Raw genomic sequence first — 27,924 nt, forward strand, 5'->3', positions numbered from 1 at the left:
CCTACCCAGGCTCTTTACTGCCCCACCTGCATCCTCGCTGGCAGGGTCATTATCTCACCCATTTTGCAGATGAGGAAGCTGAGACTTGGGGGACAGTGACACATGGCTAGGAAGAACAAGGGCTTCCTGGGGGTCCTCCAGGTTTGGAAGTTGCCCTGGCCCCTGTCCCCTCCAATCTGAGCCCCCTTACTTGTCTCTCCTTGACTTCCAGGGACAGGAGGGTGTACAAGGCCTCCGTGGAAATCCAGGCCAGCAGGGTCAACCCGTGAGTGGTGCTTCCTGTCCCATCCCCCTCCTGCCCTGAGAGGGGTGGTGGAGCAGCAGTGGGGGAATTAAAGAACTGAGCCCTTTAAAGCTTAAAGGGACCCTCCTTGCAGGAGGGCCTGGGGCAGCCCATTCTGGTTTTTCCTACCCTGACCCTGGGGGCCTCCCCAGAGCCTGCACCCCCAAACCCCTCCCCACCCCTCCCCCTCCAGGCGGAGACTGGCCACCCTCCCCAGGAGAGAATCCTGGGGCTGCCTTGCGTCATCTCACCTTGGTTTGCAGGGGCATCCGGGACCCCGGGGGCGGCCGGGCCCCAAAGGATCGAAAGGGGAAGAGGTAAGAGGGCTGAATGTCCACAGGGAAGATGGGCCCTGGGAAGGGAAAGACTGGCCCAAGCACACAGCAAGTGGGACTCGGGGCTGGGGGTGTGATGAGAAAGAGAGGGAACCACAGGGAGGGGCCCCTCAGGGTGCTGTCTGGTCGAGATTCCTTTCCTTCAAACAGCCTGAGGGAGGGGGATGACCAGCCCTGTGTTTAGGACCTGTAGGAGGGAGACCACCTGTCTGAGATCAGCCTGGGATTAGAGGCCAGGGCAGTTAAGATCCAAAGCTGGCCTCTCTTCCCACCGTACCACACCGTGGAGAGAGAGAAAAGTGGGAGAAGTGAAGTAGGGGGGTATAGAGAAGGAAACAGGGATGGGGGTGCTTATGGAGGGAATTCAGAGGAGTGGAGGAGAAATTTCCTGCCTTGCACTCAGGGCTCCTGCATCGGCCCCCACTGAGGTTGGGCCAGTGCTCTCTTAACGCCCTTAATCTCCTCTAAGGCAAGCACCCCTCCACCCACACACTCATCCCCCACCACTCAGGGATACCACACTCCTGAGGATTGAATGGACCAGCCAATCATGGGCTCAGCTCCTACCAGGAAGTTGCCAATGCCCAGAGCCTCTGCAGCAGAGTTGCCAGTGAGGGACCAGGGCCCAGAGCAGGGTCAGTGACAACACTGGCAGGTCCCAAGGCCAGCCTTGTCCCTGGGCTTCCAGTGAGGGTGCTTGGGCCCATTTGCAGATTCAGATGCCAAGGCCCAAGAGGTGGAGGGGCAGGGCCCAGCCACGGAGGGGCCCATGATCTTCTCAGTCACCCCCTTCCAGAGCTCCTAGGGTCCTACACCTCCTCCAGGAAGCCTCCATCATGTGCCCCTTGATTTTTCAGGGACCAAAGGGAAAGCAAGGCAAGGCTGGGGCACCAGGACGGAGGGGGATCCAGGTGAGTGATGCACAGTTTCTCTCTCGCCCCACCCCTCCCCTCCCCAGAAGCCCTCACCAGCTTCATATTCACTCCCAGGGCCTGCAGGGGCTGCCGGGGCCTCGGGGCGTGGTGGGGAGACAGGGCCTAGAGGGTGTCGCTGGACCAGATGGACTTCCTGGCAGGGACGGTCAAGCAGGACAGCAGGTGAGCAGGACTTGGGGTTAACAGAGGGCATCTCCATTTGAGATGAGGTGTATGCGTGGTGGGGTGTGAGGTACCGCAAGCCATGGGCCAAGAGGAGCAGGTTTGGAATCTTGGATGGGGCAGAATCAATATATCCAGAAGTTTCCTGCTTGGGCAATGGCCTCATCCCTTGGGACCTGGGACTGTGGCCCGTCTCACTGTCTCTCCTCCATGCCAGCACCCAGAGAGCCATCCCCTGCCAGGTGAATAGAGCTTCTGGTTTTTAAGATTCTTCCCTTCTGCATTCGCACATCCTCAAGTTCTCCTGTCCCACTAGCCCAGCCATCCTCACACACAGGCAGTATGACCTCCATCCCTGAGTTTGACCTTCCTACCTCCAGCTCTGCCCAGAGTTCACCCAGGCTTTGAATCATCCTACCTTCTTGGCTGCCTACTTCCTGAAACATGAAAAATCCTCCTTTGCCCTCTTTCTTTACAGGGGGAGCAGGGAGACGATGGGGACCCTGGCCCCATGGGCCCTGCTGGGAAGAGAGGAAATCCCGGTGTGGCTGGCTTGCCTGGAGCACAGGGGCCCCCAGGATTCAAGGTCGGAAACTTGTTAATCCCCCTGCCCACCCTCCACCCTTTCTGCCTTGATATTAACTATAATGATACTGACAGTAACGGTGACATAGGCACCCATGTCCCAGGGCCTGTGTAAAAATAGAATCCACTTTCTCAGAGGTCCCTCCCTAAGCTTAAACTTGACTTTAAAGGATCATTTATCCAGGGAGCTGTAATACTGCCCCCTACCAGGCCCTCCAGACTCAACCACTTGTTGAGTTGTCCATGGGTGCCCTCTTGTGGGCCTTTGTGGAACAATGAATGATGCTGGCTGCTGGGACCCTTCAAGGCATCTTCTTAAAAGCTTCCTTGAGCAGTGAGGGAGGCAGCCATGAGTTAGTCTGATCCCAAGACTAGACATTGAAGGGAAGATTGAGATAAATGAATCAGACATGATGCGCACCCTTTCTGAGCTTGAGGTTTATTTGGGGAGAGGTTGGAACCCTCCATGAAGACAGCAGACAGAGGGAGAAGTGGCCCTGGCCCAAGGAGGATTTGAATGAGGCCAAAGTGGAGGCGACATTCTAGGCAAGAGGAGCAGCATGAGTGGAGGTGTAGAGGGTGATCTGCGTGGTCTGTTGGGAAGACTAATAAAGAGGAGAGGCATGTGGGAGAGTAGAGGGGAAGGGGGGCCTTGAGTGCCAGAGTAAGAGAAGAGATTTTGCTCTTAAGGAGGCTGAAGTCTGGAGCACCCCTCCCCCAACCCCAAGCATCCAGAGATGTCAACTACAGCGGAATCTATTCTGTCTCTCCAACGGCCCTCCCCATCTCCTAGGACCATTTCTTCCTTTGACTGGTCCTCTTGCTGTGTTTCTTTAAGGGTGAAAGTGGGTTACCTGGGCAGCTGGGTCCCCCTGGCAAGCGAGGAACAGAAGGAGGAACAGGCCTTCCCGGGAACCAGGGGGAGCCTGGATCCAAAGGCCAGCCGGTGAGTGAGCCCCAGGGAACACACATGTTCACACGCACATGCATACGCAATACTCACATTCCCACATGCACATACACAGACTCAAAGCCACCTCCATCTGTGACAAGGATGGAGCAATACCCTCTGTGGGCACCAGATACCAATTCTGCTCCCATGAGTAAGGGGTGGGGGAATGGAAGGAGGCTGAGAAATGAGATCTGAGTGGTCCCTTCAGAATGAGGAGAGGCAATCTCAACCAGAACTCTAAATAGCCTTAGCTTTGTATCTATTAGAGAAATTGCATCTATAGTTTGAAAAACTTGCCACAAAGGCTCAGATGACTTCACTAGTAAACTGTAGTAAATGTTTATGGAAGAAATAATACCAATTCTGCATAAACTCTTCCAGAAAATTGAAGAGGAAGGAATCGTTTCCAACACATTCTGTGTGGCTAGCATTACCCTGCTGTCAATGCCAGGCAAAGACATTACAAGAAAAGAAAACCACAGACCAACATACCTCATAAGTATAGATACAAAAATTCTCAATACGGTTTTAGAAAAGTGAGTCTAATAACGTATTAAAAGGATATTACGTCAGGATCAAGTGACGTTTATCCCAGGAATGCAAGGATGGTATGACATTTGAATATAAATCAATATATTTCAGCATATTAACAAACTAAAGAAATCCAACCATCACATTAACAAACTAAAGAAGAAAATCCAATTAATCATGTCAGTCATTGCAGGAAAAGCAATTGATAGAATCCGACTCCATTTCTGATAAAAACTCTGAACAAACTTGGTATAGAAAAGAACTTCCTCAACTGGATAAACATCATACTTACTAGTGAAAGAGTGAATTCTTTCTCCCATGAGCAGAAACAAATCAAAGATACCTGTTCTCACCACTTCTATTCAGCATTGTATTCACAGTTCTAGCCAACACAATTAAGGTGAGAAACAGGAATAAAAGGTGTTCGCATCAAAAAGGAAGAGCCAAAACTTTTCATTTGTAGGTGAAATGATTGCATAGGTAGGAAATCCAGTAGAATCTACAGTAAACTATTAGAATAAGGGCGTTCTAGCAAAATGGTAGGACATTAGCTCAATATACTCAAATGAGTTGCATGCACTAACAATGAGCAGTCAGAATTTGAAATCTAAAAAGCAGTACTATTTACAATAGTATGAAAATATGAAATACTTAGAGATGCATATGACAATAGGTGTGTAAGACATGTACACTGGAAAACTATATAACATTGCTAAGATAAATTGGGGGAGACCTAAATAAATGGAGATATTTACTGTGTCCATCAGTCAAAAGACAATATTGTTAAGATGTCAACTTTCCTCAAGTCGATCTGTGGATTCAACACAATGTCAGACAGAATCCCATCAGAATTCTCTTGTAGAAAATAGCAAGCTGATTCTAAAATTCATTTGGAAATGCAAAAGACCTAGAATAATCAAAACAACTTGGAAAGAGAAAAGCAAAGTTGAAGGACTAACAGTAATTGATTTCAAGCCTTATGAAACTACAGTAATCAAGAAACTATGGTATTACCATAAATACACCAATAGATCAAAGGAACTGAAAAAAAGAGTCCAGGAATATATTCATTCAGATACAGACAACTGGTCTTCGACATAGATGCAAAAGCAATTCAGTGGATACAGAATAGTCTTTTCCAGCCATGGCTCCATGACAATTAGATGCCTCATATCATGTACAAACATTAACCCAGCATGGATCATACACCTACATGTAAAACCGAAAATGCTGAAACTTCTAAAAGAAAGCATAGAAGAAAATCTTTGAGACCTTGGGTTAAAAATAGATTTCTTCGATATGACACCAACAGCATGATCCATTAAAGAAAATGTGATAAATTGGACTTCATCAAAATTTAAAACTTTTACTTCTCAAAAGGACACTGTTAAGAGAATGAAAAGAAAAGCCACGTACTAGGAGAAAGCGCAATCGTGTATCTGGTAAAGGATTTATATCTAGAATATATAAAGAACTCTCAAAACTCAATAATAAGAAAGTAAGCAGCTCAATTTTTAAAAAAATAGGCAAAAGGTTTGAGTAGACACTTCAAAAAAGATATACAGATGGCAAATGAGCACATGAAAAAATCCGTATCATTAGTCTTTAGGCAAATGCTCATTAAAACCACAATGAGAAGCTACTGCACACCTACCGAATGGAGACTTTTAAAAGACTGACTGTACCGAGTGCTGGCAAAGATGTAGAGCGACTGGAGCGCTCATACTCTGCTAAGAGGAATGTATTTGGAAAACAGTTGAGCAGTTTCTTTAAAAGTTAAGCAACAACCTACCATATAACCCAGGCATCTGGAATCGTATGCCTCAATTGAATCTAGCACACTCCACGTCTGTGTTGAGCAGGCTCCTGCCCTCTGAGCCTTAGCTTTCCGGTCTGTGAACGGGGCATATTGTGTCTCCCCAGGCCGGTGTGGGAACTCACATGTGTGGTAGTGCATGCAAAGTGCCTGACATGTCGCTGGCCCTCAGCTTTTAGCGGTTACTTTGAGGGGCCCATTCCTTAATCCAGCCTCTGGGATGGGTTGGGAAGTCTGCAGGTCCTTTCATTCTCCTCCTTGAAGACCTGGGACAGGAGATCCTGAGTGTTCTAGAACATCCCTTGTGGAATGCCTGAGCTAGCCTTGGCTTTCTTAACTGACGGAGGGCACAGGCTCCTGCCGTCTTGGCTGATGTGTCATCACACTCATCTGATCGCCTCGAGGTGGAGTGGCTGATATCCTGGCGAGAAGGCAGGCCCAGGGGTCCTGCGTGACTGGCCAGACGCCCTTGTCCTGGCCCCACTCGCCCCATCTCCTCCTGTTCTCTCCACAGGGTGACTCTGGTGAGATGGGTTTCCCAGGAATGGCTGGCCTCTTCGGACCCAAGGTACAGATTGCCATTCCACACTCTTCCTCTTCAAGTCCCATCCATCTGCTTACTTGTTCATTTATTCATTTACTCATTCAACAAGCGTTTCCTGAGCACTTATAATGTGGGCTGGAACACAGCCAGAATCTAGCACGAGTGTCTTTTTCCCCCAGTGCTCATATTCTGGCAGACCTGGGTTCTAAGCCCAGCTCCACAATTTACCTACTCTGTGCCTTAAGCAAGTTACTTGATGTCTCCAAGCCTCAGTTTTCTCATCTATAAAATGGGCACAATAACAGTAAAGGGTTGTTACAATTAAGTAAGACCAGAAGCCTATACTATTTAGCACCAAGCCAGCACACTGGCACCTGCTTAATAATTGTGGACATTCATTATTCTGCCTGGAGCCTCTCAGGTAAGGCCTCTCTTAACAGGGAGGGCAAAGGTTGGCCAACCCCAGGGCAGGTGGAGCTGCTGCAGCCCTCACCCAGTGGCCACCCAGACGTAGCAGCCCTTCTGCTTCCCACAGGGACCCCCAGGAGACATCGGCTTCAAAGGCATCCAAGGCCCTCGGGGGCCTCCTGGCCTGATGGTGAGTGCTCTCCCTGTCTGTCCCAGCAGGGACAGTGTCCGAGGCCCCAGGCTGGCCAGCCATCAGCTGGGTGGACACTGCACCTCCTGCACCTTTAGTCTTGAGCCCCCTCTGCCCACCGGCTTCATTCCAGTTTCTGCATCTTTGCTTATGCCGTTCCCGCCAGCCAGGCTGCCATCCTTCCCCCGTCACCTGCTCCCCTTCCCAACTTGTAGCCCATCCCAAGGCATATAGGATGGGCTCAGGAGATGCACGGGCTGGCCCCTGGCTCCCTTCCATCCCCTGGGGGCACTCAAGCTGTCCTCTACCCTCTTGTCCCTGTAACTCTATTCCCCAGGCCATGGGACAAGAACACACAGCTTTTCTTTCCCCTTTAGGGAAAGGAAGGCATCATTGGGCCCCTAGGAATCCTGGGACCTTCAGGACACCAGGTATGTGTAGAGGGCTCGCCAGGAAGACCACTGAGACAAGACTGTCCCTGTGACCCAGGGCTGGTCTGAGCCTCAGTTTCCCCATCTGGGAAATTGAGCTTCCCTTCTGAGCCCTCTCTCACTGGGCCGTGGTTTATTGCAGGGTCCAAAGGGTGACAAAGGCAGCCGAGGGGACTTGGTGAGTGGATGGGCTAGGGGCGCAGTTATGGCAGGGGGTGGGTTGAGTTGGGGCAGGGGTGGGCACAACTCAGTCTGGTCCCCTAACTCTGTCCCCGCTTCTGTCCCCTCTAGGGATTGCAAGGTCCGAGGGTGAGTGGGCTGGGGTGTGAGGGCTGGGGGGACGGGGAGTGGGAGGGGCGGGCATGCTGGGTTCCCTTGCCCATGACCAGCGATGTCCTTGGGCACTTTTTCCCTCTGGTCCTCAGTCGGTACCCAGGGCACCATCGTGCCTGTATCTCAGGTCTGCTGGAGGAGGCCTGGGCTGGCTGGGGGGTAAGAGGCCTTTGACCAGGGCCTCACTGTTTTCTTCTTCCAGGGTCCTCCTGGTCCCAGAGGGCAGCCCGGCCCACCGGTAGGTAACTGTGTGCTCAGTGCCCCTTGAACTGCAGGGCAGGAGGTGGGGTTCCTTTGTATGAGACCCAAGGCTGTGCTGGCAGCCTTCACAAGACTGGCCCTGACTTCACGGGACAGGCGTGCAGGACAATGTGGAATAACCCTGGTGGGGCAAGGCAGAGACCAGTGTGGTGGGTTCTCTCATGCCCTGTAGCCCTTCCAGTCACCTGACAGCCCCCAGGACGGCAGCACCCAGTCTCCATTAGATACAGACCCAGCCTCTTCTTTTGCAGGGTCCTCCAGGGAGCCCTATCCACTTTGTAAGTTGGAGAACATTCTCTTTTGCCTACTTGGGGTAAGGCCTGGGGGGTGGCGGTGGGTAGGGGGTGGCAACTGACCACTCTCTGGCCATGGTGGGTCTAAACTGGACCCTGGGCTGCCCACGTCTTTTTGTCACTATATGATAGACCCGGGACCCTGAAGCAGTAGAAAGAGCCCTGGGCTGAGAAACTCAGGTTTTAGCCAGAGTGTTCCCCTGACTCTGAACCCAGGAGGACACTCCAACCGCTGGCTCAGAGTGTCAGTACACTCTGTACAGCTCAGCTGACAGCTGTTCAAGGTTCTGGTACCCATTCCAACCTGTGTGTATTGGGAAGGGGGTTCCCCACACCGACAAGCTATTCTTGGGACACCAGCTGACTGTCCTATGATTCAACTCAATCCTGGCCCTAGGAACTCGGAGTTAGCCTCAGGTTCTGCAGATGAAGGGCTCAGTCCTACAAGACTGCTGCTGGCTCGGTCCCTGGCCTGTCTGGAGGCAGAGCCCCTCCCAGGCCCTCTGACGAGTCCATCCCGATTTTACCACGGTGCTGGCTCCCTGTTAGGAGCAGCCCTGGCAGCGTCCAGGAAACGGCCAACAGGACGGACTGAATGGAGCAGGAGCCCTTGGGCCATGAGCCGCTCGCAATCTGCTTTTCTCACCTCTCTGCTTCTCACTGTCCGTCCCCCTGCCTCATCCACAAAAATGGAGTGACCGTCCTGGGCTCTCCTGCACCCTCTCTAGCCCTTCTTATCACCAAGGAAGCCAGCTAGGGGGAAGCGAAGAGATCCGGGAAAAACCTTTTCCCTCTAAAAAATGGAGAATGAGAAGATTTTGTGGTTTTTGAGTAATAACTAATATATTCAGTGCTTGTTATATGCCAGACATGATCAGAAGTGCTTTTCACATAATAACTCACTTATTCCTCTCAACAGTTCCGAGAGAGTTTTATTATCATGCCCATTATCAGGATGAGAGAACTGAGGCAAAGAGAGGTTAAGCAGCTTGCCCAGATTGTGTAGTTAGTAAGGAGCAAGGCGGGGATTTGAACTTGAGAGGTTCATCCTGAGTCCCGGCTCCTGACCCCGATGCTGGGCTCTGTTCACTATGAGAGTCTCCCTTTCACTGTTCCTGTGGTGAGACCACGGCTGTGCTTCTGGTAAGCCCCGCGCTGGGGTTGGAGGTACAAGGTGTATGTTAGACAATTACAGTGCAAGCCAAAGAAGACACAAGAGGACTGTGGGAATATAGAGAAAGTGGTCCACACCCAGCCTGAGGGCAGAAGCCTCAGGAAAGAGTTCCCATGGCAGCTGACATCTATAGGATGAGTGTAGGGCAAGGTTTCTCAACTGCAGCGCTTACTGACCTTTGGAACCAGATGATTCTTGTCTTGTGCATTGTAGGGTGTTCAGCAGCATCCTGGCCTCTACCCACTAGATGCCAGTAGCACCCCCTCCTCCACCCCTAATGTCTCCAGATATTGCCAGATGTACCCTAGGGGGCAGCATCACCCTTGGCTGAGAACCACTGGAATAGTAGCCAGATGGAGAGAATAGTGTCAGAGGCAATGGGAGCAACATATGCAAAGGCCCTGTGGCTAGAGAGAGCCTGGTACTTAGGAACTTAGAAGTACAGTATGTGTCTGGTTCACAGAGCACATGTGGGAAAGAGAAGAGAGGCAGGGCCAGAGACCACAGCACTCAGGCCAGGTCTTGTAACCATGTTAAGAAGTTTGGACTTAATCCTGAGGGCGATGGAGAGCTATGGAAGTGCCTAGAGGAAGGGAGTAGAAGTCAGCTCTGTTTGCAAAGAGAGGATGGACAGAGTTCCACAGAAGGCACGTGATTGGCCAGGATCCTGCTGGGGAAGATGGGGTGGAAGAACTCTTGCTCAGACCCTGGGGCTCCTGCTTGGTGGGTGAGGGGGCCAGGACACACACCCCATCTTCTCCCTGCACAGCAACAAGATGACCTTGGGGCAGCTTTCCAGACGTGGATGGACACTAGTGGAGCACTGAGAGCAGAGGTACTGCCAGGAGTCCTGACCGCATGGGGTCCCTTCCTGGTGGGGACAGAAATGACCCACGTGCAGGCCCTCCATGTGGCCTGCACCTAGTGATTCATGGCCCTTGGTGGCATCTCATAACCACGCCTGGGCGGGGGGCCATTTCTGAGGCTCAGAATGGACAGCGATAAGTCCCAGGTCGCGTGGCTGGTGCGAGCCAGAGCAGGGGCCAGAAACAAGCCCAGGGTCCTTTGCTTTTCTCCAGACCCATCTCCTCCTGAGGCAGGAAGAGATGTTCATCTTGCCTGAGAGCCCACAGCAGCTTCTATGGTTCAGTCCCACAATCTGCCAGGAGCAGGAAGCTCGGGGCCAGTCCACAGACTCTGCTAAGGCCCTGGCCAGCAGTTAACTTGACCCCGATACCAGGCTGAGAAGGGCCTCAGGCATCCTCTAGTCCAGCCCTGTCAGGTGTGCCCTTTGCTGCCTTGCCTCCTTCCCGTGATGGGGAACTCACTACCTCCCAGCTCGGACCTCCTTCAGACGTTTCCATTTGTCCCCTGAGCAGGACATGGGGAGAGTGAATGCTGAGGTAGCTCTCTCAGGGCTCACAATCCAGGGGGAAGGGCAGATGGAAAAGCTCGTTATCTTTCTATTCAGGATTGGGGGAGGTCAGTGGAAAGACCTCCACTGACCCCTTACCGAGGGATGTGGGACCACTCCCCAGCGTCCTGCACACCCTGACTCCCGCTGTCCTGCACCAGAAACCAGGCTGACCCTACACTCCCATCAAGCCTCTAGGCCCTCGTGGCAGAAACCCACCATGTCCCTGATCCCTCGTTTATTTGTTAAGTGGAGGGAGACCCAACCCCTCCCCCAACCATGCTCCCTGCTGGCAACTCATACCGCCCCAGCAGCAAGAACTTGGGGCGGTGGAGGCTCGGACCTCCAGCCGGGCCAGGACCTCAAGGGGCTGACGGGCACCCTCTCTCCTCACCACAGGGTTACAGCCATCCGGACCGGCTGGTGCTGGACCAGGGAGGGGAGATCTTTAAAACCTTACACTACCTCAGCAACCTCATCCAGAGCATTAAGACGCCCCTGGGCACCAAAGAGAACCCCGCCCGGGTCTGCCGGGACCTCATGGACTGTGAGCAGAAGATGGTGGATGGTACGAGGGCCCACAGGGTCTAAAGAGAGGGCTTCCTGCCCCAGGGTGTGGCTCCAGGAGGAGCCAGGGGAGATGGTGCTTTAGAGTCCTGGCTCAACTGGGCCATGCATGTTTCTGTCCTTGGAGAGGCAGTCATTTATTCACTCAACAAACAGTCGCACAGCCCCACAGTATGCCAGGCCTTGTGCTTCCTGAGGTGTGAGGATATAGTGGGAATCCCATGTGAGTAGTCCCATTCTTCCAGAGCCCACAGATCCGCAAGCTGGAGGCCATTTCAATTCAACGGGACAAGAGCTTTGCCAGAAATAGCCCCCAGGGCCAGGAGGGGACCCCATCATAGCTTCCCTGGAGGGCCAGGATTCCCCCCTTTCTGTCTGCACCTCATCCAACTCTCCTCTCTCTGCAAACTGATGTGGTCTCATGGAAGGACCACAGTTTTGGAGGCAGAAAGACCTGAGTTCAAATGTCAGCCCTGCCTCTGACAGCTCTGTGAGCTGGGCAAGCCACTCTTCCCTCCACTGCACAGGAAGGTGGATGAGGGGCTGGCTGCCCTACTCTGTCTGCTGTGGGGCCTCTGGCTCCCTTGGAAACCCAGTGGGGAACCCAGGTGCCAGAAGAGGTGCCTGGATGATGGGGTAGAAGCATGGTCTCCCACCAAGCTCAAGGAGGACCCCTAGCCTTGGCGGTGAAACCATTCAACTAAATGGTCCCGAAATCCATTTGGCAAGTGGCTCAGCCTCTTTCAACCTCAGTTTTCCGCTCTGTAAAATGGACCCTTCTCAACAGCGACACAGGCAAGGATTCTGCCATGTGGCCCTCCAGGGACTCTGCCAGCTATGAGCTCTGCCCAGAGGGTTTCTTTCCAACCCCGAGGCACATGGAATCCCTTTTCTTCTCCCCCTTCCCAACTACATGTCCAAGTGGGACTCAGCCCGTCAGAGGATGCAGAACCAAGCCCTGGGCTCCTTCCCACATGCATACACCACCCCCATCCCGTGCTGCCTGCAGGTACCTACTGGGTGGATCCAAACCTTGGCTGCTCATCCGACACCATCGAAGTCTCCTGCAACTTCACACATGGTGGACAGACGTGTCTTAAGCCCATCACAGCCTCCAAGGTACTCATCTGCTCCCCAGCCCCTGCTGGCTGGCATTCTCTGTGCCCCTCTCCCCACCCTGGACCACAGCCCACCCAGGTGTAGGACTAAGCCTTGACTATCTTTCTGCTTGTCCTTGGGAAGAGAGTTATCTCCTCTCTCTGAACCCCAGTTTCCTCATTTGTACATTGGGGATGAATTGTCCTAAATCCATGGTTTCCAGACTTGAATTTCCAACCCTTTTGAGTTGTGTGATGCTAATGATTCTTCCTTCAAACAGAACTTTCTGCCTAATATCTAGAACAGTGTTGTTGGCCAAGCTGGCCTTGCTTGGAGAACCATGAACCATCAGCACAAAATAAGTCAGTTTGATGCTCACCTGGGACATGCTTTTGGGGTTGTGTGTGCAAATAAGTAACTCATGTTGAGTGCCTGCTTACCATATGCTGGTTTCTGGGCTGAGAATTTTAGGTGGTTCTGGGCAACTCAACAGCAAACCACAGCGTGCAGATGCAGTGGGACATAATACTCCCCTGCCTAAGGGATAACCATACCCCCCACTCAAGAAACCCCTCACTGGATTGTGGGTCTACAGTTACAGTAAGTCCTCCAAAATGTATGGTTCATGCTTCAGTGAAAAGAGCTTCTTTGGCTGCAGGAGAGGCAGGAACTCAGAGCCCCCTTGCATCCCATCCTGTCGGCCCCCAGGGGAAGCTCCAGGAGGTACCTTGTGCTGACTGTGGCATACCCAGAGTTTGAGCATCCTTAGGTGAGCCAGCTGGTCAGCAAGTCTTTTTTGGTTCCCCACCATGTGCCGGCCACTGAGCCAGGTGCTAGGTTCAACAGGAAACGTCAACCTCACCACTGCCCCCACAGCCAGAGCTCACTGGCTCAGAGCCAGTCCAGCAGGCCCTTTTCCCTCTGACTCTCAGGTTCAGGGGCTGTATGGCAAACCTGCCTGGCAGAGGGGTGAGGCCAGAGTTGGCACCTGGGTTGGCAGCATGACTGACCATTCAGTTGCTGTCAGGAACAATCAACCACTGTTATGTGCTGGTCTCAGCCTATCAATGACCAATGTTGTGGTTGGACTAGCCCTTGTGGTTCTTATTATGATTGCAAGATGCCCTCCAGCACTAACCATCAGGAAACTTAGAAAAAAATGTAGATGTATTACTTACAGGACCCGGAAATTACACAGCACATCTGGGGCCGCACAGTGAGTTCTTGGGTAGACAGAGAGAGAGACAGTTCGGGGGCCTGGGGTTCTGCTTTTATGGAGGGGAGGGGCAGTGCTGAGGATTTCACAGGCTGACTCTTTATTGGTGAATTTAAAACATAAGGGTGGGAATTTAAAGCACAGGGAAGAGAGAAGGGTGGGTAATAGTTCCTTGTAGAATGTGTGCTTAACATGCATGAGGTCCTGGGTTTAATCTCCAGTGCCACCATTAAAAAAAAAAAATGGGAAGAGAAAAAAAGCAACTGATTAAAATGGTCAGTTATTGAAATCAGCCAGAGCTCAGAAACAAAGGAGCTCAGCGTTGGGAGGTGGCCTGGCTCTTCCAGGTCTAGTCACGGAGCTGGCAAGGTGCTTATTGGAGACAGCCCACTTTGAAGTGGATGCCTCAGCGGTGAAAGCTTAAGTGGGGCACTCGCATCACAAAGCAGAGGAACCTCAACTTCCAGGGACTGCACTGCAGTCCAGCCTGGGATGCTTTGTGATGGGAGCTTCATAGTCAGTGGTGAGGACATTAACCACCTGGACAGCTGATATGCTAAAAGGCAGGGGTGGGGCCCCCTTGTAACCCAGAAAGAATACATCTAAAGAGGATTCTAGTAGGAAATTCTATAATAATTATAGAGGCAACAGTCTGAAATTCATTCTGTAGCCATTGTCTCAAACTTGAAGGGTCCCACAATGAAACTAAGTCAATGATCTCAGGTGTCCTAGGAATTTGTTCAGAGATATGAGTAATACTGTGAACTATTTTAACTTCTTGGGCATCTTGTGTAAGTGGGTAAATTTGAACCTGTCCTGAGTTGGTAGATTGTTCCACGTCTCATCGAACCAGTATCTTAGTCCTGAGAATAGGTCAATTCAGCTAAAGGGTCATGACTTATTACAGGAGACAGTGATGCAGAACAATTCCCCAAGTTAGACCTTTATGGTGCAAGTAATCAGGTATTTAATAATAGACATTTCTATGGAAACGAAAGGAAAAAAAAGGGTTAATGATTGGAGCAGATTATAACCCCAGATTCTGAATTCTGAAGGCAGCCAGTTGAGAAGATTTCTAGATGTCGGGCTCAAATCATTTTCAGATGGAATGAGGGCAGACAGTGGCTATATGATCGGTTTCCTGGGTTGCAGTTTGAATGTCTCGGTGATCTTTCTGAGTAGCCCACGTGGCAACAGGCACAAAGATTGTCCATACGTGAGCTGTTACGATGATTTCTCCGAAGTTCATTATCAAGCTGTCCCACTTTAGCTTGCGTGGCTTTGGGAAAAGGGCAGTTTTAATTCTGATTCCAAGTCAGAATGATTCCAAGTCAGAAAGATGGGAGAAAAACTGAGAACATTCGTTTAGAGAGTTGTAGTCAGACATTGGTGAAACCAAGAAAATTCAGCATCCAGTTCAGTTTTGCAGAAACTGAAACATTACAGGCAGAAAACAAAACCACAGACAATTAACAGAACTAGAATCTAATATCCATGACTGTGTGTTATAGTTTCCACTGAAACATAATTTTTTTCTCTGGACAGTCACCCTCATTTGTATTAAAGATACTAAGACTAATTTATTTGCAAATTAAGTCTAGTTTCAATAAATTTGATTATTTACATAAGTGCAGAAAGACTAGTAATTGACCACAAAGGCCCTTTTAAGTCAGCTTTGCTGGAACCTTTCGTAAAGAGCCTCAGATTGAACTTTTAAAAGACTCTCCAGGCTAAGAAGCCAAGCCAAGAACTCACCATCAGACTTTGCCTGCAATACTTATAGATTTGGGTGAATTTCCCTCTTCTCAAAGTCCCCCAGATATCCTGAGATCCTTGTATCTACCGGTAAGTGACCTTCCTTACTCATCTGGTAAGGCTGCTGGTACCAGGCCAATTTTTCCAAGGGTCTTTATTGGCTCCATAAAGTCAGCCTTAGTTCCTTAAGTGGTCTGGTCATATCTGAATCTATTTATGTCTCTCTCAAATATAACATTCCAGTCAAAGCCTGGGTGATAACCAATATTTCTAATTCCGTCCTGTTACAAGGAGAACAAATTCTTATTGAACTTATGCAAATAATTATACTGCCATAAGAATAAGAATACTCACTGAGAGCTTCCAAATTCTAGAAGGATCAGGTAGGGAGAAACAGCAATTGTGTCATCTTTGTTCACAAAGATGTACTTTACCAAATTGCTGTAAGTCATTGCCAGCTTAAGAGAAAAAGTTTCCTTAAATGTGAAAACAAAAGATTAGAGAACCAGCAACGTTTCAAACAAAAGTCAAAAAATTATAAACAGTCTCCTCAATTCATTCAGTCCTATGTGATTAATCCTTGGTGTTGGCCTTTTGTTAGCAGTTTCCTGAGTCTAGTTTTTCCTAGAGTTCTATAAATCCTTACCCATTAAGTGGTATGATTTAACCTGTACTTGCCAGAGTCCTTTCTACAAATCTCCCTGAAGATGAAGCACTTTTGCAAAAACATCAGAGTAAAACAATATAAATGACAAAAGACTTTAAAATGCCCAAGGTTAAAAATCTGTTGGAAGTTCATTATAATGCAGTTGACAGGAACTGATTATTTCTGTGACACACACCATTTTAAGATGATAACTGGAATTTTGACTGATAACATTACGTATCAGACTTGTAGGCATTTTATATAATTTCTAGAAGACTCTATTAATAACATATGTTCATTCAAAGATACTCATAAGGAAAGTGTAACCTTATTTCTTATTTGACAATGTTTCCCATGTGATTTAACATATCAAATAAGCCTAATTACTTTAAAGTCTCTTTTTTTATAAGGAAAGAGAACAGATTTTTTGAGATGTTCCAAGGACCCTCTGGAAAACCCCAAAGTTACATCCAGGTTAAAAAGCCTTCATTTAGAACTTGATTTTGGGACATCTATCAAAAATATCAAATGTTTTTGACACTTGACTAAATGGAATCACAGATCATTATGAAAAAATGCTTAATTACCTACTTAACCAAAGTGGCAAAAGATTTTAAAAGCAAATACACAAGGTTACATAACTGTGAGCAAATTTTAGCTCTTTTGATTTTTTTCATATTTTTGATATTGAGAAGATGCAATTTTCTAAGTAAAGACCTGACTAAGACAATGAAGCACAGGCGATTATTTTGATAAGACACAAAATCTTTGCTTTCTAGCCAGATTACTTAAAAGGTAAAAAAAAAAAAAAAAACCTTTCATAATCTCCTTTCATAATTGGAGCAGACCACTACTCCAAGAAACCTTTGTCCTTTTGGCAGATGAAAGAAAATTACGTAAGTACATTATTGATATTAAAGCTTATTTTTAGAAAACTCTTATAATGGCAATCCAATTTTAGCCAAATTCTTTCTCTCTCTTGACACTGTGCTTAGACTACCCACAAAATCTGCATTAGACAGTAAACAAAAATCAGTCACCATCTCAAGCTAATTTTCTTGCCGACCAATTTTGTAATAAACATGAATTCATTTGACAAAACAGTTGTTTATCTGCAGTGTATTTAATGCTGGTGACCATGAAGACATACCTATTTTAATTAAAACAAACTTAGACTAGCTTTTATTTACCAAAGATTATCCCAGATCATGTGAACTTAAAAAACATTTGGTACACCAGAAATTGACACATTGTAACTGACTATATACTTCAATAAAAAAAAAAATGAAGATCTGAAAAAAAATTAAAATAAAAATTTCACAAGAAAAAAATAAATTAAATACCAACTTCATTAAAAAAATTTGGATTAGTTTCTGTATTTTCAAGCTTTAGGAATACTTAATTCATAAGTGCGTATTTTTAAGCCAATTAAAGAGAGCTCTTTTACAAATTAATTTTGGCAATAATAGAGATGGAGAGAAAGAAAAGAAATCATATATACATCCATAGATATACATAAACACTGAGACACAGAGACTCTGTAGCTTCCATTCCAGAATTTTAGCCGTGAATCAGGTACAACACTATAAAATTCACTAGTGTATAAATAACATTTGACTCCAAATTGTGTCTGACAGGCAGAACAAGTTAAAGTTGCCTGCTTCAGTTGCTAACGCTTTTCCCTAATATTTGTGGAGATGACTTGTCAGATTTGTATTTGTATTTGTCCTTGACAAGTAAATCTTAAGAAGGCTGTGGACTAGATTTTGAGCAAGAGAGCTTTTGTAGCAGTTTGTATTTTTAAAAGTCTTCTTTCTCACCTTTTTTTTTTTTTTCCCTTCAGCCTCAGGCAATTGTGGGCAGAGTTTTAGTTACCTCCTGGGGTGTTTCCTTTTCAAAGATTTAATCTTCAAGGGCCCGAGAAAGAATGTAAATTTTCTTCCCGGGGTTTCAGTGCCTTTTGTATGGTTTTGGCAGTTCCAATAACATATTGTAGCACCACCCTGTAACGAGGGGAGTGTGTGGTAAAAATAATTCTCCGGGTCAAATGGGGCCTCTTCAGAGTTGAAAATGAAGAGAGGGTCATCTGGATCACCGTGGCCATGGAAATGGTAAACCCATTGGACCGGGCCAATTTTGCGCAGCAGGAGATGGGCCTCAGCTTACTGTTTTCCATTCACTGTGAGCCTCCACAGTGATCTGTGTGATGGAGGGATGCAGCCACGCCAGGAGCAAACATCCAAGTTGAGGGGGAGGCTGGCCAAATACTGATGTTTCGAGGGGCCTTTGCCTTCCCTTCTCCCTCTTCTTCATTCTAGAGGACGACCTGTCAGCTTTTCCCTTGGCGACAGGGATGCCTTATGAGATGTGTTCAGGGGAAAGCCAAGGGGGCTGAGGCTCTTGGAGGAAGTGAGCAGATAGCCTGGACGGATCTTTAAGAAAATGATGGATTTTAGGGTTTTTAGAGATATCGGCCAGTTGATGCATTTTTGAGCACCTGTAACAAACAAACAAGCCCCACCCCGCCCGCCGAAGTAGCCAATTAGCTCCCCTCTCTCCTTCCTGCTGTGTAAAATCTTTAAGAGAGATTTGAATTTCAGTTAAGGTGTAGTTTTTGTTTTGTTTTGTTTTGTTTGTTTTTTTAAATCTCAGTGTCTACTTCCCGATTTTCTCCCATTACCTTAATCTTCTGTGTTGTTATGGGAAATTTTTGGATGACATCACTGTGAAGCTTCTTCATAGCTGGCCATTTTCCTCCCCAGGGTTTCCCAGGAGACCTGTCTGGGATTGAGGTCTGCTTCCACTAGTGTGGTATGCACAGGGTCTCTGGGAAAAAAGCCCCCAGGCATGTAGAGCCTTGGCATGTTGGTATGCTGGCACTGAGCAACGCCCAGGCTGCGTCCATGGGGTTTTGCATTTACCAAGGAGCTGGTGCACCTCCTCAGGGTTCTTAGGAGGTGCCGGCGCCAGATGTTTAGGACATTTGTATCTGTCCGTTCATTTTTTTAGTAACATCACACCAGGAATGGGACCCATCACGTCCCATCAGGTCAGGAGATGAAGAGCAACAGTAATGAGTGGAGTTTTGACACAGGGACCATAGATTTCTGTCGTATTTTCCTTCTGGCAGCCCATTGGTTTCCAGCTGTCCAGTTGCAAGGTTATTTTGATACAGGAAAATTGAGGAGCAAGAGGACAACCATGTCCCAGGTCCTAGGCAAGTCCCTGGGACACGCCCCATCAAGTAAAGGTCCTTGGCTTCACACAGGAAAGAATGCAAAAGTGAGCCAAGGGGGCGGTGTAGCTCAAATGGTAGCACACGTGCTCAGCATGCATGTGGTCTTGGGTTCAAGCCCTGGTACTTCCATTACAAATAAATAAACCTAATTACCTTCCCCCAACCCCTCCCAAAATACAATAATCAATGAAAATAAATAAATAAAATGTTTTTTAAAAAAGAGTGAGCCACAGTGGAGTGAAGGTAGATTTATTCAGAAAGATACATATTCCATAGACAGTGCAGGCTATGTCAGAGGCCAGAGAGTCCACCAGGTGCGGGGGTGGTTAAAGCAAAGGAAGATTTGCACACTCCATAGGTGGAGTGCAGACCTTCTCAAAAGGCAAGGAAAAAGGACATGAGATGCAGGGTTAGTTTTTATGGGCTCGGTAATCTCATGTGCTAACAAGTGGGAGGATCATTCCAACTACTTAGGGGGAGGGGCTGGGATTCCCAGGCACTGGGCCATCACCCACCCTTTGACCTTTTATGGTCAGCCTTGAAACCGGCCTGGCACCTGTGGGAGGCCCTTTTAGCAGCTGTTGTACTTCAGTGAGCGTGTGTTGGAGCTCAGAGTCTACTGGGAGTTGCATCTTCCTCTATCTTGGTGCTAATTGCTGTGTCGTTCTTTTAATGGCTGTGCCCTGCCCCCTTCCTTCCTGTCTCATTTTCACTCTTCTGGGTTAGGACATGTAGTCCAGGCACAGCCACCAACTCAGTGGTGGCAGGCGGACTCCTCACCTACAGGAGTCTTTTCTGCCTGCCTTTAGTCCAGAGCCTTTCCTTGGGCAGTGACAGAGCCTTGTGATTCAGTTCACCTCCCTTAGCTCTGCCCTTGCGGCATAGAGGACCCTTACACACATTAATCATCGATTAAGTCCTCTATAATTAGTGGTCTGATTGGCTGGTTAGACCCTATGGCCTTGATCACACTGCTCTGGGAAGACGGTTGGATTATTATGGCAGCCATGACCTTTTGGGTCGGATACCACAGGCACACAGAACAGGGGCAATATGCAAAAGCACACGGCAGTGAGACGCACCCCCAGCAAGCGTGCCCCTGCCCCAGATGGTGCTACCCACCTGAGCCAGGCGTTAGTAAGCAAGTTGTAAGCATTGCCTAGATTGACTGCAAGGGCAACTGTGCAGTCCTGCCAGCTACACCAGTTGGTGTGTGCTGGTCTCAGCCTATCAGTAACCAGTGTTACGGTTGGACCAGCCAGTGTGGTTCTTACTATGACTGTAAGATGCCCTCTGGCAATAACCATCAGGAAACTTCGAAAAAATAAGGATTTATTATTTATGGGACCTGGAAATTATACAGCATACCTGGGGCCACACAGCAAGGTCATGGGGAGAGAGAGGTCACGGGCCTAAGGTTCTGCTTTTACGAGCAGGGTGGGGGTGGCCTAGGATTTCTCAAGCTCACTCTTTGTTGGTGAATTTAAAATATAAGGGTCAGAATTTAAAGCATGGGAAGAGAGAAGACAAGTAGCCCAGAAGGTCAGTTATTGAAATCAATCCAGATCTCGAAAACAAAGGCGCCTCAGTGCATGGAGGTGGCTTGGCTCTTTATCTAGTCCTGTGGCTGGCAGTGTGTTTATTTGAGATAGTCTGTCTTTGAAGTGGATGCCTCTTTGAAGTGGATTCTTCAGCAATCAAAGCTTAAGTCGGACATGTGCATTCCAAAAAAAGACAACCCCCAACTGTCAGGACTTACCCTGCAACCACTCAAGCCCCAAATCCCGTCCTACGGCTTGCTGTCAGGTCTGCCTTTTCCAGCAGCACCCACCCCACCCCAGGATCTTGAGACTTAGAAACATGGGGGAGGCACTTACTGCCTCTGCCCTCCCAGAGCCTCTCAATCTTGGGCAAGATCCTCTTCCTCTCTGGGCCTCTGAATCCCAGCTCAGCTCCAAAGACCCCGCCCGATGCAGTGCATTAGGACCCTTGCAGCTCTGGCTGGAGTCAGGCAGACCTTGGTTCTTTCCCTTATTTGTTACTCCTTGGCCGTGGGACTGTCTTGCACAGACCTCAGTTTTCCTGTCTTCTGAGTGAGCCCACCTCTGGGAGCATGGCTGGGAATTGCTGACCAGGAAAGGGCTTATCCCTGGGCCTTCCAGAGAAAGGTGAGGAATTCTGAGAGCTGTGGGCAGCCAAGCCCGACCCTGCCTCACTGCTGTGTCTCCTCCGCAGGTGGAATTTGCCATCAGCCGGGTCCAGATGAATTTTCTGCACCTGCTAAGCTCTGAGGTGACACAGCAGATCACCATCCACTGCCTTAACATGACCGTGTGGCAGGAGGGCACCAGGCAGACCCCAGCCAAACAGGCTGTGCGCTTCCGGGCCTGGAACGGGCAGATCTTTGAAGCCGGGGGTCAGTTCAGGCCAGAAGTGTCAATGGATGGCTGCAAGGTAACTCTCGGGGCCCCTTACTGGCCCCTCATGCACAGACAAGTGGAAAAATGTGTTCTTATATAATAACAATTTTATACTACAATATACCAGTATGATATAGATATATAATTTTTATCTTTGTGTAATAATTTTATTATAGCAGTTTTATAAAACTGCTTTTATTCACTTCCTCTCTGGGAAACTTCTGAGGGAAGATCTGGGCTGGTAAAAATTCTACCAGCTGGTCAACGCCATGTTCATTTGCAAGGCTGCTTGTGGAAGGACATGGGTCTCCTCTTCTCTCTGCCCCTACCCTGCCAGGCTGATTTCGCCTCTTAACCTTCTGGTTATTTTCAGAGGCCTGAAATAGGGTAGACTGTAGGGGAATAGGGAGACAAGAAGGTGTCTCAAATACCTGTTACACAAGATTAAACAAAACTGGTAATACACAGTGTCACTGAGGATGTGGGGAAACCAACACTCTCACACAAAGCTATTTGGAAAACGTAAAAATAAATTGGTAGAGGTTTTCAGGACAACAGCTGCACATATATCTCCAGTGTATATCCAAAGCCTTAAAATTGAACCTATCCTTTGACCCAGCAAATCTACTTCTAGAATTTGTTCTGGGGAAATAATTAAGGATGTGCACAAAAATTTAGCTATGACGATTGTCATGACAGCTTTACTTATAAGAATCAAACTAGTAGAAGCCATCTAAGTGGAGAAGCACAGGTCTTTGCAACAGTAAAGTGCCATGTGGACATTAAAAGTTGTGACATAAAATAATGGGGAAGTGCATGTGATATACAATGAGGACCATGATGGGTATGTGTGTACCCCTTTCCTTCTACCTTCAGGTCCAGGATGGCCGCTGGCATCAGACGCTTTTCACCTTCCGGACCCAGGACCCCCAGCAGCTGCCCATTGTCAGCGTGGACAACCTCCCTCCTGCCTCATCAGGGAAGCAGTACCGCCTCGAAGTTGGACCTGCGTGCTTCCTCTGACCTCTGACCTCCTGGCTCCTCTAGGCCTCGAGGGGGAGGGAAGAGGAGGAGGAGGCAACCGGAGGGTACCTAGGCGCAGGGGGGCCTAGGAGAGGCAGCTCATCTGCCCAAGGATCCTTGAGTGGGCCCTGGCTGTTGTCTGCCCAGTAGAAGAGGCTGAAGGGTAGCAGGGCACGCAGTGTCCTCGGGAACAACTGATCCCAGCTCAGCCTCAAAGACCAACCAAAGAGCCAGCCAGAGCAAGCTGGGCCTGCAACCCGCCTGAGCCCCGCAGCCCATCTCCCAGCTCTGCGGCCACCCCCTCCCTCCCCAGCTTCCTGCCCAAAGAGCCCCACGTTCCAGCCAGCTTGAGGGAAGGGGGCATCGCGTCAGCTGGTCCCTGCCAGGGAGCTTTGATGTGCAATATTAGAGAGGAGACATGAAAAAAGGAGAAAAGGAAAGAAAGAAGTATATATATTTTATTTAAACAAACACGAAGAAGGTGCGTTACTATTTTTTTTTTCACCTGGGAAAGAGGTGAGAAGGTGAGAGAGAGCAGCCGGGGGTGGGAAGCAATGGATGCTGAGGGAGAGGTGAGGTCCTCGGGGCTGGGGGTGCCCACGTCCGCTACCTCCCACTGTGAAATCGCTGGTGCTCACAATTGTCTTGTAGTGTATGTGATTTTTTTTTAAGGAAAAAAAAAACAACCCTATTTAAGATTCTGAAGGTGCTACCATTTTTGCCACAGACTTTGAAGAAACATTGGGATGTGGGGTATCATCCACGTTTTTCTCTCTCCTCCAAATGACAAAGTTTGGGGAATTTTAGTAATTTTCCTAGCATCACCCTTGTGCTCATCAGGTAATCTGCTAAGGAGAGGGGAGGAAATGTAGAAGGGAAAAAAAAAAAAAAAGCAAAGCAAAAAAAAAAACAAAAAACAAACAAAAACAAAAAAGAACCAGAAACAGAAGTAGAAAGATTTACTTTTTAACTTATGAACTTTAAGATCTTAAGCCAGGGGGAGGCCTAAGCATGAAGGATTTTAACTTGACCTTTCATGGTCCTGGAGGAAAGTTAGGCTAGTCTTGGAGGGTGTGATCTAGGCTGGACAGGCCTACCTTGCAGCTTTGACCTTGAAGAAACCAGTTAGGGGAAGGGCACTGGGTCAGGGCTGGCCTTGGAGGTGGAACGTAAATATGGAACCATCTCAAGAAGCCACAGACCATCCCCTAATGTCCTCCCTTCCTGGAGCTTGTCTCTTGCTTTTCATTGTCATTCAATTCTGTAAAAACCCAGCAGTCATTAGCTCCAAGTGTAAATGTGAGCTGAGGAGAAAGACTCCTTATGGGAATCTTGGAATTCAGCATGGTAGGGCTGTTCAGGGTAATCTGAATTGTCCTGTATCTGCAAACCAGTCAGCACCCAGGTTGGATTTTGAGGTCTTTTTAACTATGGAATTATTTTTATAGAAGGGGGAATTTTATGTGAAAGTCTATTTGTGTCTTTTTTTTTTTCCTAAAGTTGTGTCTCTTTGGGAATTGGATTTGATTTTCATTATTTAATACCTCACTCTGGCCCCCACAACTTCTTATCTCCATCCGCCCCCCCGCCCCCCGCCTGCCCGGATGCTCCCCGGAAGTGCATTTTCGTAGCAGCTCGGGTCTCATCTCAGCGCTCCGTCTCCCCAGCCGCCAGTCTCCACCTGGCCTCTGTCTTGTTCTGGGGTTTCTCTGCTGTCCTCATTTATGTCTCTGTCCACATGTCAATGTGTTAAAACCCCAGTGGGTTCCGTTTCTCCTTTTCCCTTCTGGATTTTAAATAAATATTTAAAACTGAGGCAATGGAATGACACATCTATGGCCGTGTGCTTCTTTGAAAAGCCTGGAGGAGGGTTTCTGGCTGGGCTGGGGGAGTGGGGGACAGATGCTCAAAGGATGCCCTGTTTATTCTGCTCTCCCCAAACAAAGGAAGGGGTACAGGGAGAGATATGGCACCTTGAGGGGGCCCTAAAAGTGAGGGAGTCAGGTCCCATAAGGTCCCTTTGATTTCTTAGGGCTGCTGTAACAGTACCACAAACAGTACCACTAGTGGCTGAAAACAGCAGAAGGGGCTTCTCTCCCAGTTTTGGAGGCTAGAAATCAAAGTGTTGGCAGGGCCGCTACCCCTCTGATGCCTCTAGGGGAGGTTCCTTACTTCTTCCAGCATCTGTGGCCCGACCAGGTCCTTGGTTAGGAGTGACACTGTTGCCGGTGGATGTAATCGGTGTCTAGGTTCTTGTCCTGTCCCAGAAAGAATTCAGAGACAAGACGCAGAGGTTAAGAAAGTAAAAAGTGGGATTTATTAAGGGATGGATAGTACACTCTAAAGGGAGAGCGGGCAGGCTCAGGTGAGCGGCTGCGCTGAGTTTCTTTGGCAAGTTGGTTACATAGAGTGTAAAAATGAATGGGTAGAATATTCATTGGTGAGGGAAGGATTTGGGGTCATATTCCCTTATTTTCACCCAAGGTGGACTTCCAGAAGGGAGGGAGGGATTTTGTCCTTATTTAGTCTGGATGGAAAGTGTCATGGCCTCAGTGTGTGGTGGATACTTCTAATCTGCAAGGCTAATTTTATTATAATGAGGGCCTCATGAGCAAAAGGTTAAATTTGGACACTGGAGATTCCTGTCTTTTCACACCTTTCTTTATCGGCCTGGGTCGCTCATCACCCCAAAAGGTGTGACCACTTATCAGCCCAGAGGTTCCTGCTTTTCTTTTTCTGCCCAGGGACTCCCCGGTGCTCACATGACACATGGTTTCCTGCATTTGACCTGTGTCTTTCCTTTCTGCCCAGTTCCTGCCATTTGGCCTGCGTCCCCCTTTCTCTGCTCGTATCTAGCTATCTGCCTGCTCTAATAGCACCATCTCAGTCTTGGCTCCGTAGTTACATGACAGTCTCCCTGGGTGTCCCTGTAATCGTGACTTTTTATAAGGACACCAGTCATATTGGGTGAGGGCCCTCCCTAAAGATCTCAACTTATATCTGCAAAGACCCTATTCCCAAAGAAGGCCGCCTTCGCAGGTAATGGGGTTAGGACTTCAACAGATCTTTTGTGGGGGCACAATTCAACTCATAACACACAAGGAGGCGGTATATTGAGGGTCAACATGAGCAGCACCCCCCCCCTTTTTTAGTGTGGCAAAATACAAATAACATAAAACTTACCATTAACGACATTTAGTACATTCACAGTGCTGGGCAACCATCATCACTGTCTAGTTCCAGAACATTTTCATCCCCCAAGAATGAACTCATACCCATGAAGCAGTCACTCCCCATTTCCCCCTGCTCATGCTCCCAGAAAACCCCAAAACTTTGCTACTACGGATATTTCATGTAAGTGGAATTGTACAGCGTAGGACCTTTTTGTGAATGACTGCTTTCACTTAGCATAACGTCTTCAAGGTTCATCCTTGTTGGAGCGTGGATCAGTACTGCATTCTTTTTTATGACTGAGTAGTATTTCATTGTATGGCTAGACCAGATTTTGTTTATCCATTCATCCATTGGTGGGCATGTGGATTGTTTCCATCTTTTGACAATTACGAACGATGCTTCAATATGAGCAGTTCTTACCTGTGAGATTCTTGAGAGACAAGACCTACTTGGAAGAAGTGAGTGAGACTCTGGGAGATAGTGTTAGCCAGAGTTAGTGAATAAATACAAGACACCCAGATAAATTCGAATTTCAGGTAAACAGTAAGGTTGTTTTTTTAGTATAAGTAAGTCCTATCCAATGTTTGGGACAGCATATTGGTGGCTACAGGATCCTTGTTGACTGATATGGCAGGCAATATTTTTCACACTGGGCCAGCTCGTTCCCAGAAGGTTGTTGGGGCCAGAAGGCAGCTCTTCCCGAGCCAGCGACACCTGCAGTTCCCAATCCCCTGTTGCACAACTCAGTGTCCGGAAACAACCAAGGTGGACTTCCCCGGGGAAAAGCCCAGGCCCGTGTTTGCTCTGTCCACAGTGAATGAAGCTTCAGCTGTGGACAGCCACACAGTCATGTCTTACAATGACCAGCAGCCTGGTGCTGGGGCTGCGACAAGGCTGCGCAAGAAGGGGAGAGGCTGGCAGGTGGATTCAAGTCTCAGCATCCTGAGACATGGTCTTGGGGGTGGGCGGGGGGGGGGTTGTTCTCTCTCTCTGGACTTCAATTTTTCTCCCAGAAAAATTGGGGGTGATATGCCTTTCCCTGCTTGCCAACCACAAAGCAGGAGGCTATTGTTCTGTTGACTGAAAAAAGATGCACAGCTTAAAAGTTAAGACTAATGTTTTATGTGGCAGACTTTGTGAGGACTACAAGCGTGGGAGGCAGCCTCTCAGATTGCTCTGAGCGACTGCTCCAGAAAGGTAGGAGGAACCAGGATATACAGGAGCTTTGCAGCAAACACCAGGTAGTCGGAATATCAAAAGATTACTGTTAATTAAAGAAAACCAGACATCGCAAGTTAATAAACTTAGGGCTTTTCTCTGTATGGGAAGATGTCAAAGTCTGGGCTCATTGAAATCATTCCTTTGATATGCACCTTAGCTATCCAGGGCCAGTACTCTGTTCTTTCCCATCCTGAGTCCCCTCAGGGCTAACTGATCGGGGCAGCTATAGTGGCTGAAAGATTATGGTCACAACATCCTTGTTTTCTGCCTTTTGTCTACTGACAAAGCAAGCGGTATTCTTATTCCATGGCTCCATAATAATAGGATTAAAGTTAAAAGTGAATGATATTCAACTGCTTTTTGACCTATAATAATCCATAGTCTCACCTGGTTCAACCCCGAATAGCACCTTTCAAAACAATGACAGCTACAACTTCCCCCACACTTTCTGAGCCAGGAGCCGTGTGGCGTGTGATCCGTGTTTGTCTCATGCACAGCACTCGGAGCCATGTGATGTTGCCCTGGCTCTTCAAATGGAAGGACTAAAGTCCGAAGAGGTCACATCAGTTGCCCAAGATCACAAAACAGGATTTGAACTTGAGTAAAACTTTCTGGGTATTTCCTCAGCCCAGACGTGAATTTCCTAAGGACTGTTTGCTCGGCCAGTGTATTCTTGTGGTTGCTCACATAGAGGGTCACGAATTAGTCGTCAGATACAGAGCTCAGCCCTGGCCTTGACGAAGAAATTTGTATAAAGTGGCTTTCTCAGAAAATGAAGCATTTCAAATGGGTGCATTTCCCTGATTATCAAAACCTCACCTTTTCACCGTGTCACCTTACCCCTCTGAGCTGCTGGGTTCCTCATCTGTCTAATAGGGAAAGTATCCTATTTTCCTGAATCTAATGTAGACATCTTTTT

General features: G+C 48.2%; 1 protein-coding gene across 5 annotated transcripts in view; it reads left to right on the plus strand.

Moving 5' to 3' along the window:
• COL27A1 (collagen type XXVII alpha 1 chain) overlaps positions 1-24,435 on the plus strand; it is a 142,390-nt gene extending 117,955 nt beyond the window's left edge. For 3 of the 5 annotated variants that reach the window (XM_032478266.1, XM_032478264.1, XM_032478265.1), the window contains 18 exons: positions 212-265; positions 547-600; positions 1,476-1,529; positions 1,608-1,715; positions 2,194-2,301; positions 3,139-3,246; positions 6,114-6,167; positions 6,679-6,741; positions 7,119-7,172; positions 7,315-7,350; positions 7,464-7,481; positions 7,708-7,743; positions 8,018-8,044; positions 10,003-10,068; positions 11,047-11,215; positions 12,224-12,333; positions 21,403-21,621; positions 22,464-24,435. In XM_032478266.1, coding sequence (XP_032334157.1) covers positions 212-265; positions 547-600; positions 1,476-1,529; positions 1,608-1,715; positions 2,194-2,301; positions 3,139-3,246; positions 6,114-6,167; positions 6,679-6,741; positions 7,119-7,172; positions 7,315-7,350; positions 7,464-7,481; positions 7,708-7,743; positions 8,018-8,044; positions 10,003-10,068; positions 11,047-11,215; positions 12,224-12,333; positions 21,403-21,621; positions 22,464-22,610 — 1,485 coding nt within the window. In that variant the 3' untranslated portion in view covers positions 22,611-24,435. Of the gene's footprint in view, positions 1-211; positions 266-476; positions 601-1,475; positions 1,530-1,607; positions 1,716-2,193; positions 2,302-3,138; positions 3,247-6,113; positions 6,168-6,678; positions 6,742-7,118; positions 7,173-7,314; positions 7,351-7,463; positions 7,482-7,707; positions 7,744-8,017; positions 8,045-10,002; positions 10,069-11,046; positions 11,216-12,223; positions 12,334-21,402; positions 21,622-22,463 lie in introns of those variants that run through there. The other 2 variants (XR_004319438.1, XR_004319439.1) reach the window with 2 other exon arrangements.
• The last annotated feature ends 3,489 nt before the right edge of the window (positions 24,436-27,924 follow it).

This window comes from Camelus ferus, chromosome 4 (genome assembly GCF_009834535.1).
Source record: "Camelus ferus isolate YT-003-E chromosome 4, BCGSAC_Cfer_1.0, whole genome shotgun sequence".
Classification (NCBI taxonomy): domain Eukaryota; kingdom Metazoa; phylum Chordata; class Mammalia; order Artiodactyla; family Camelidae; genus Camelus; species Camelus ferus.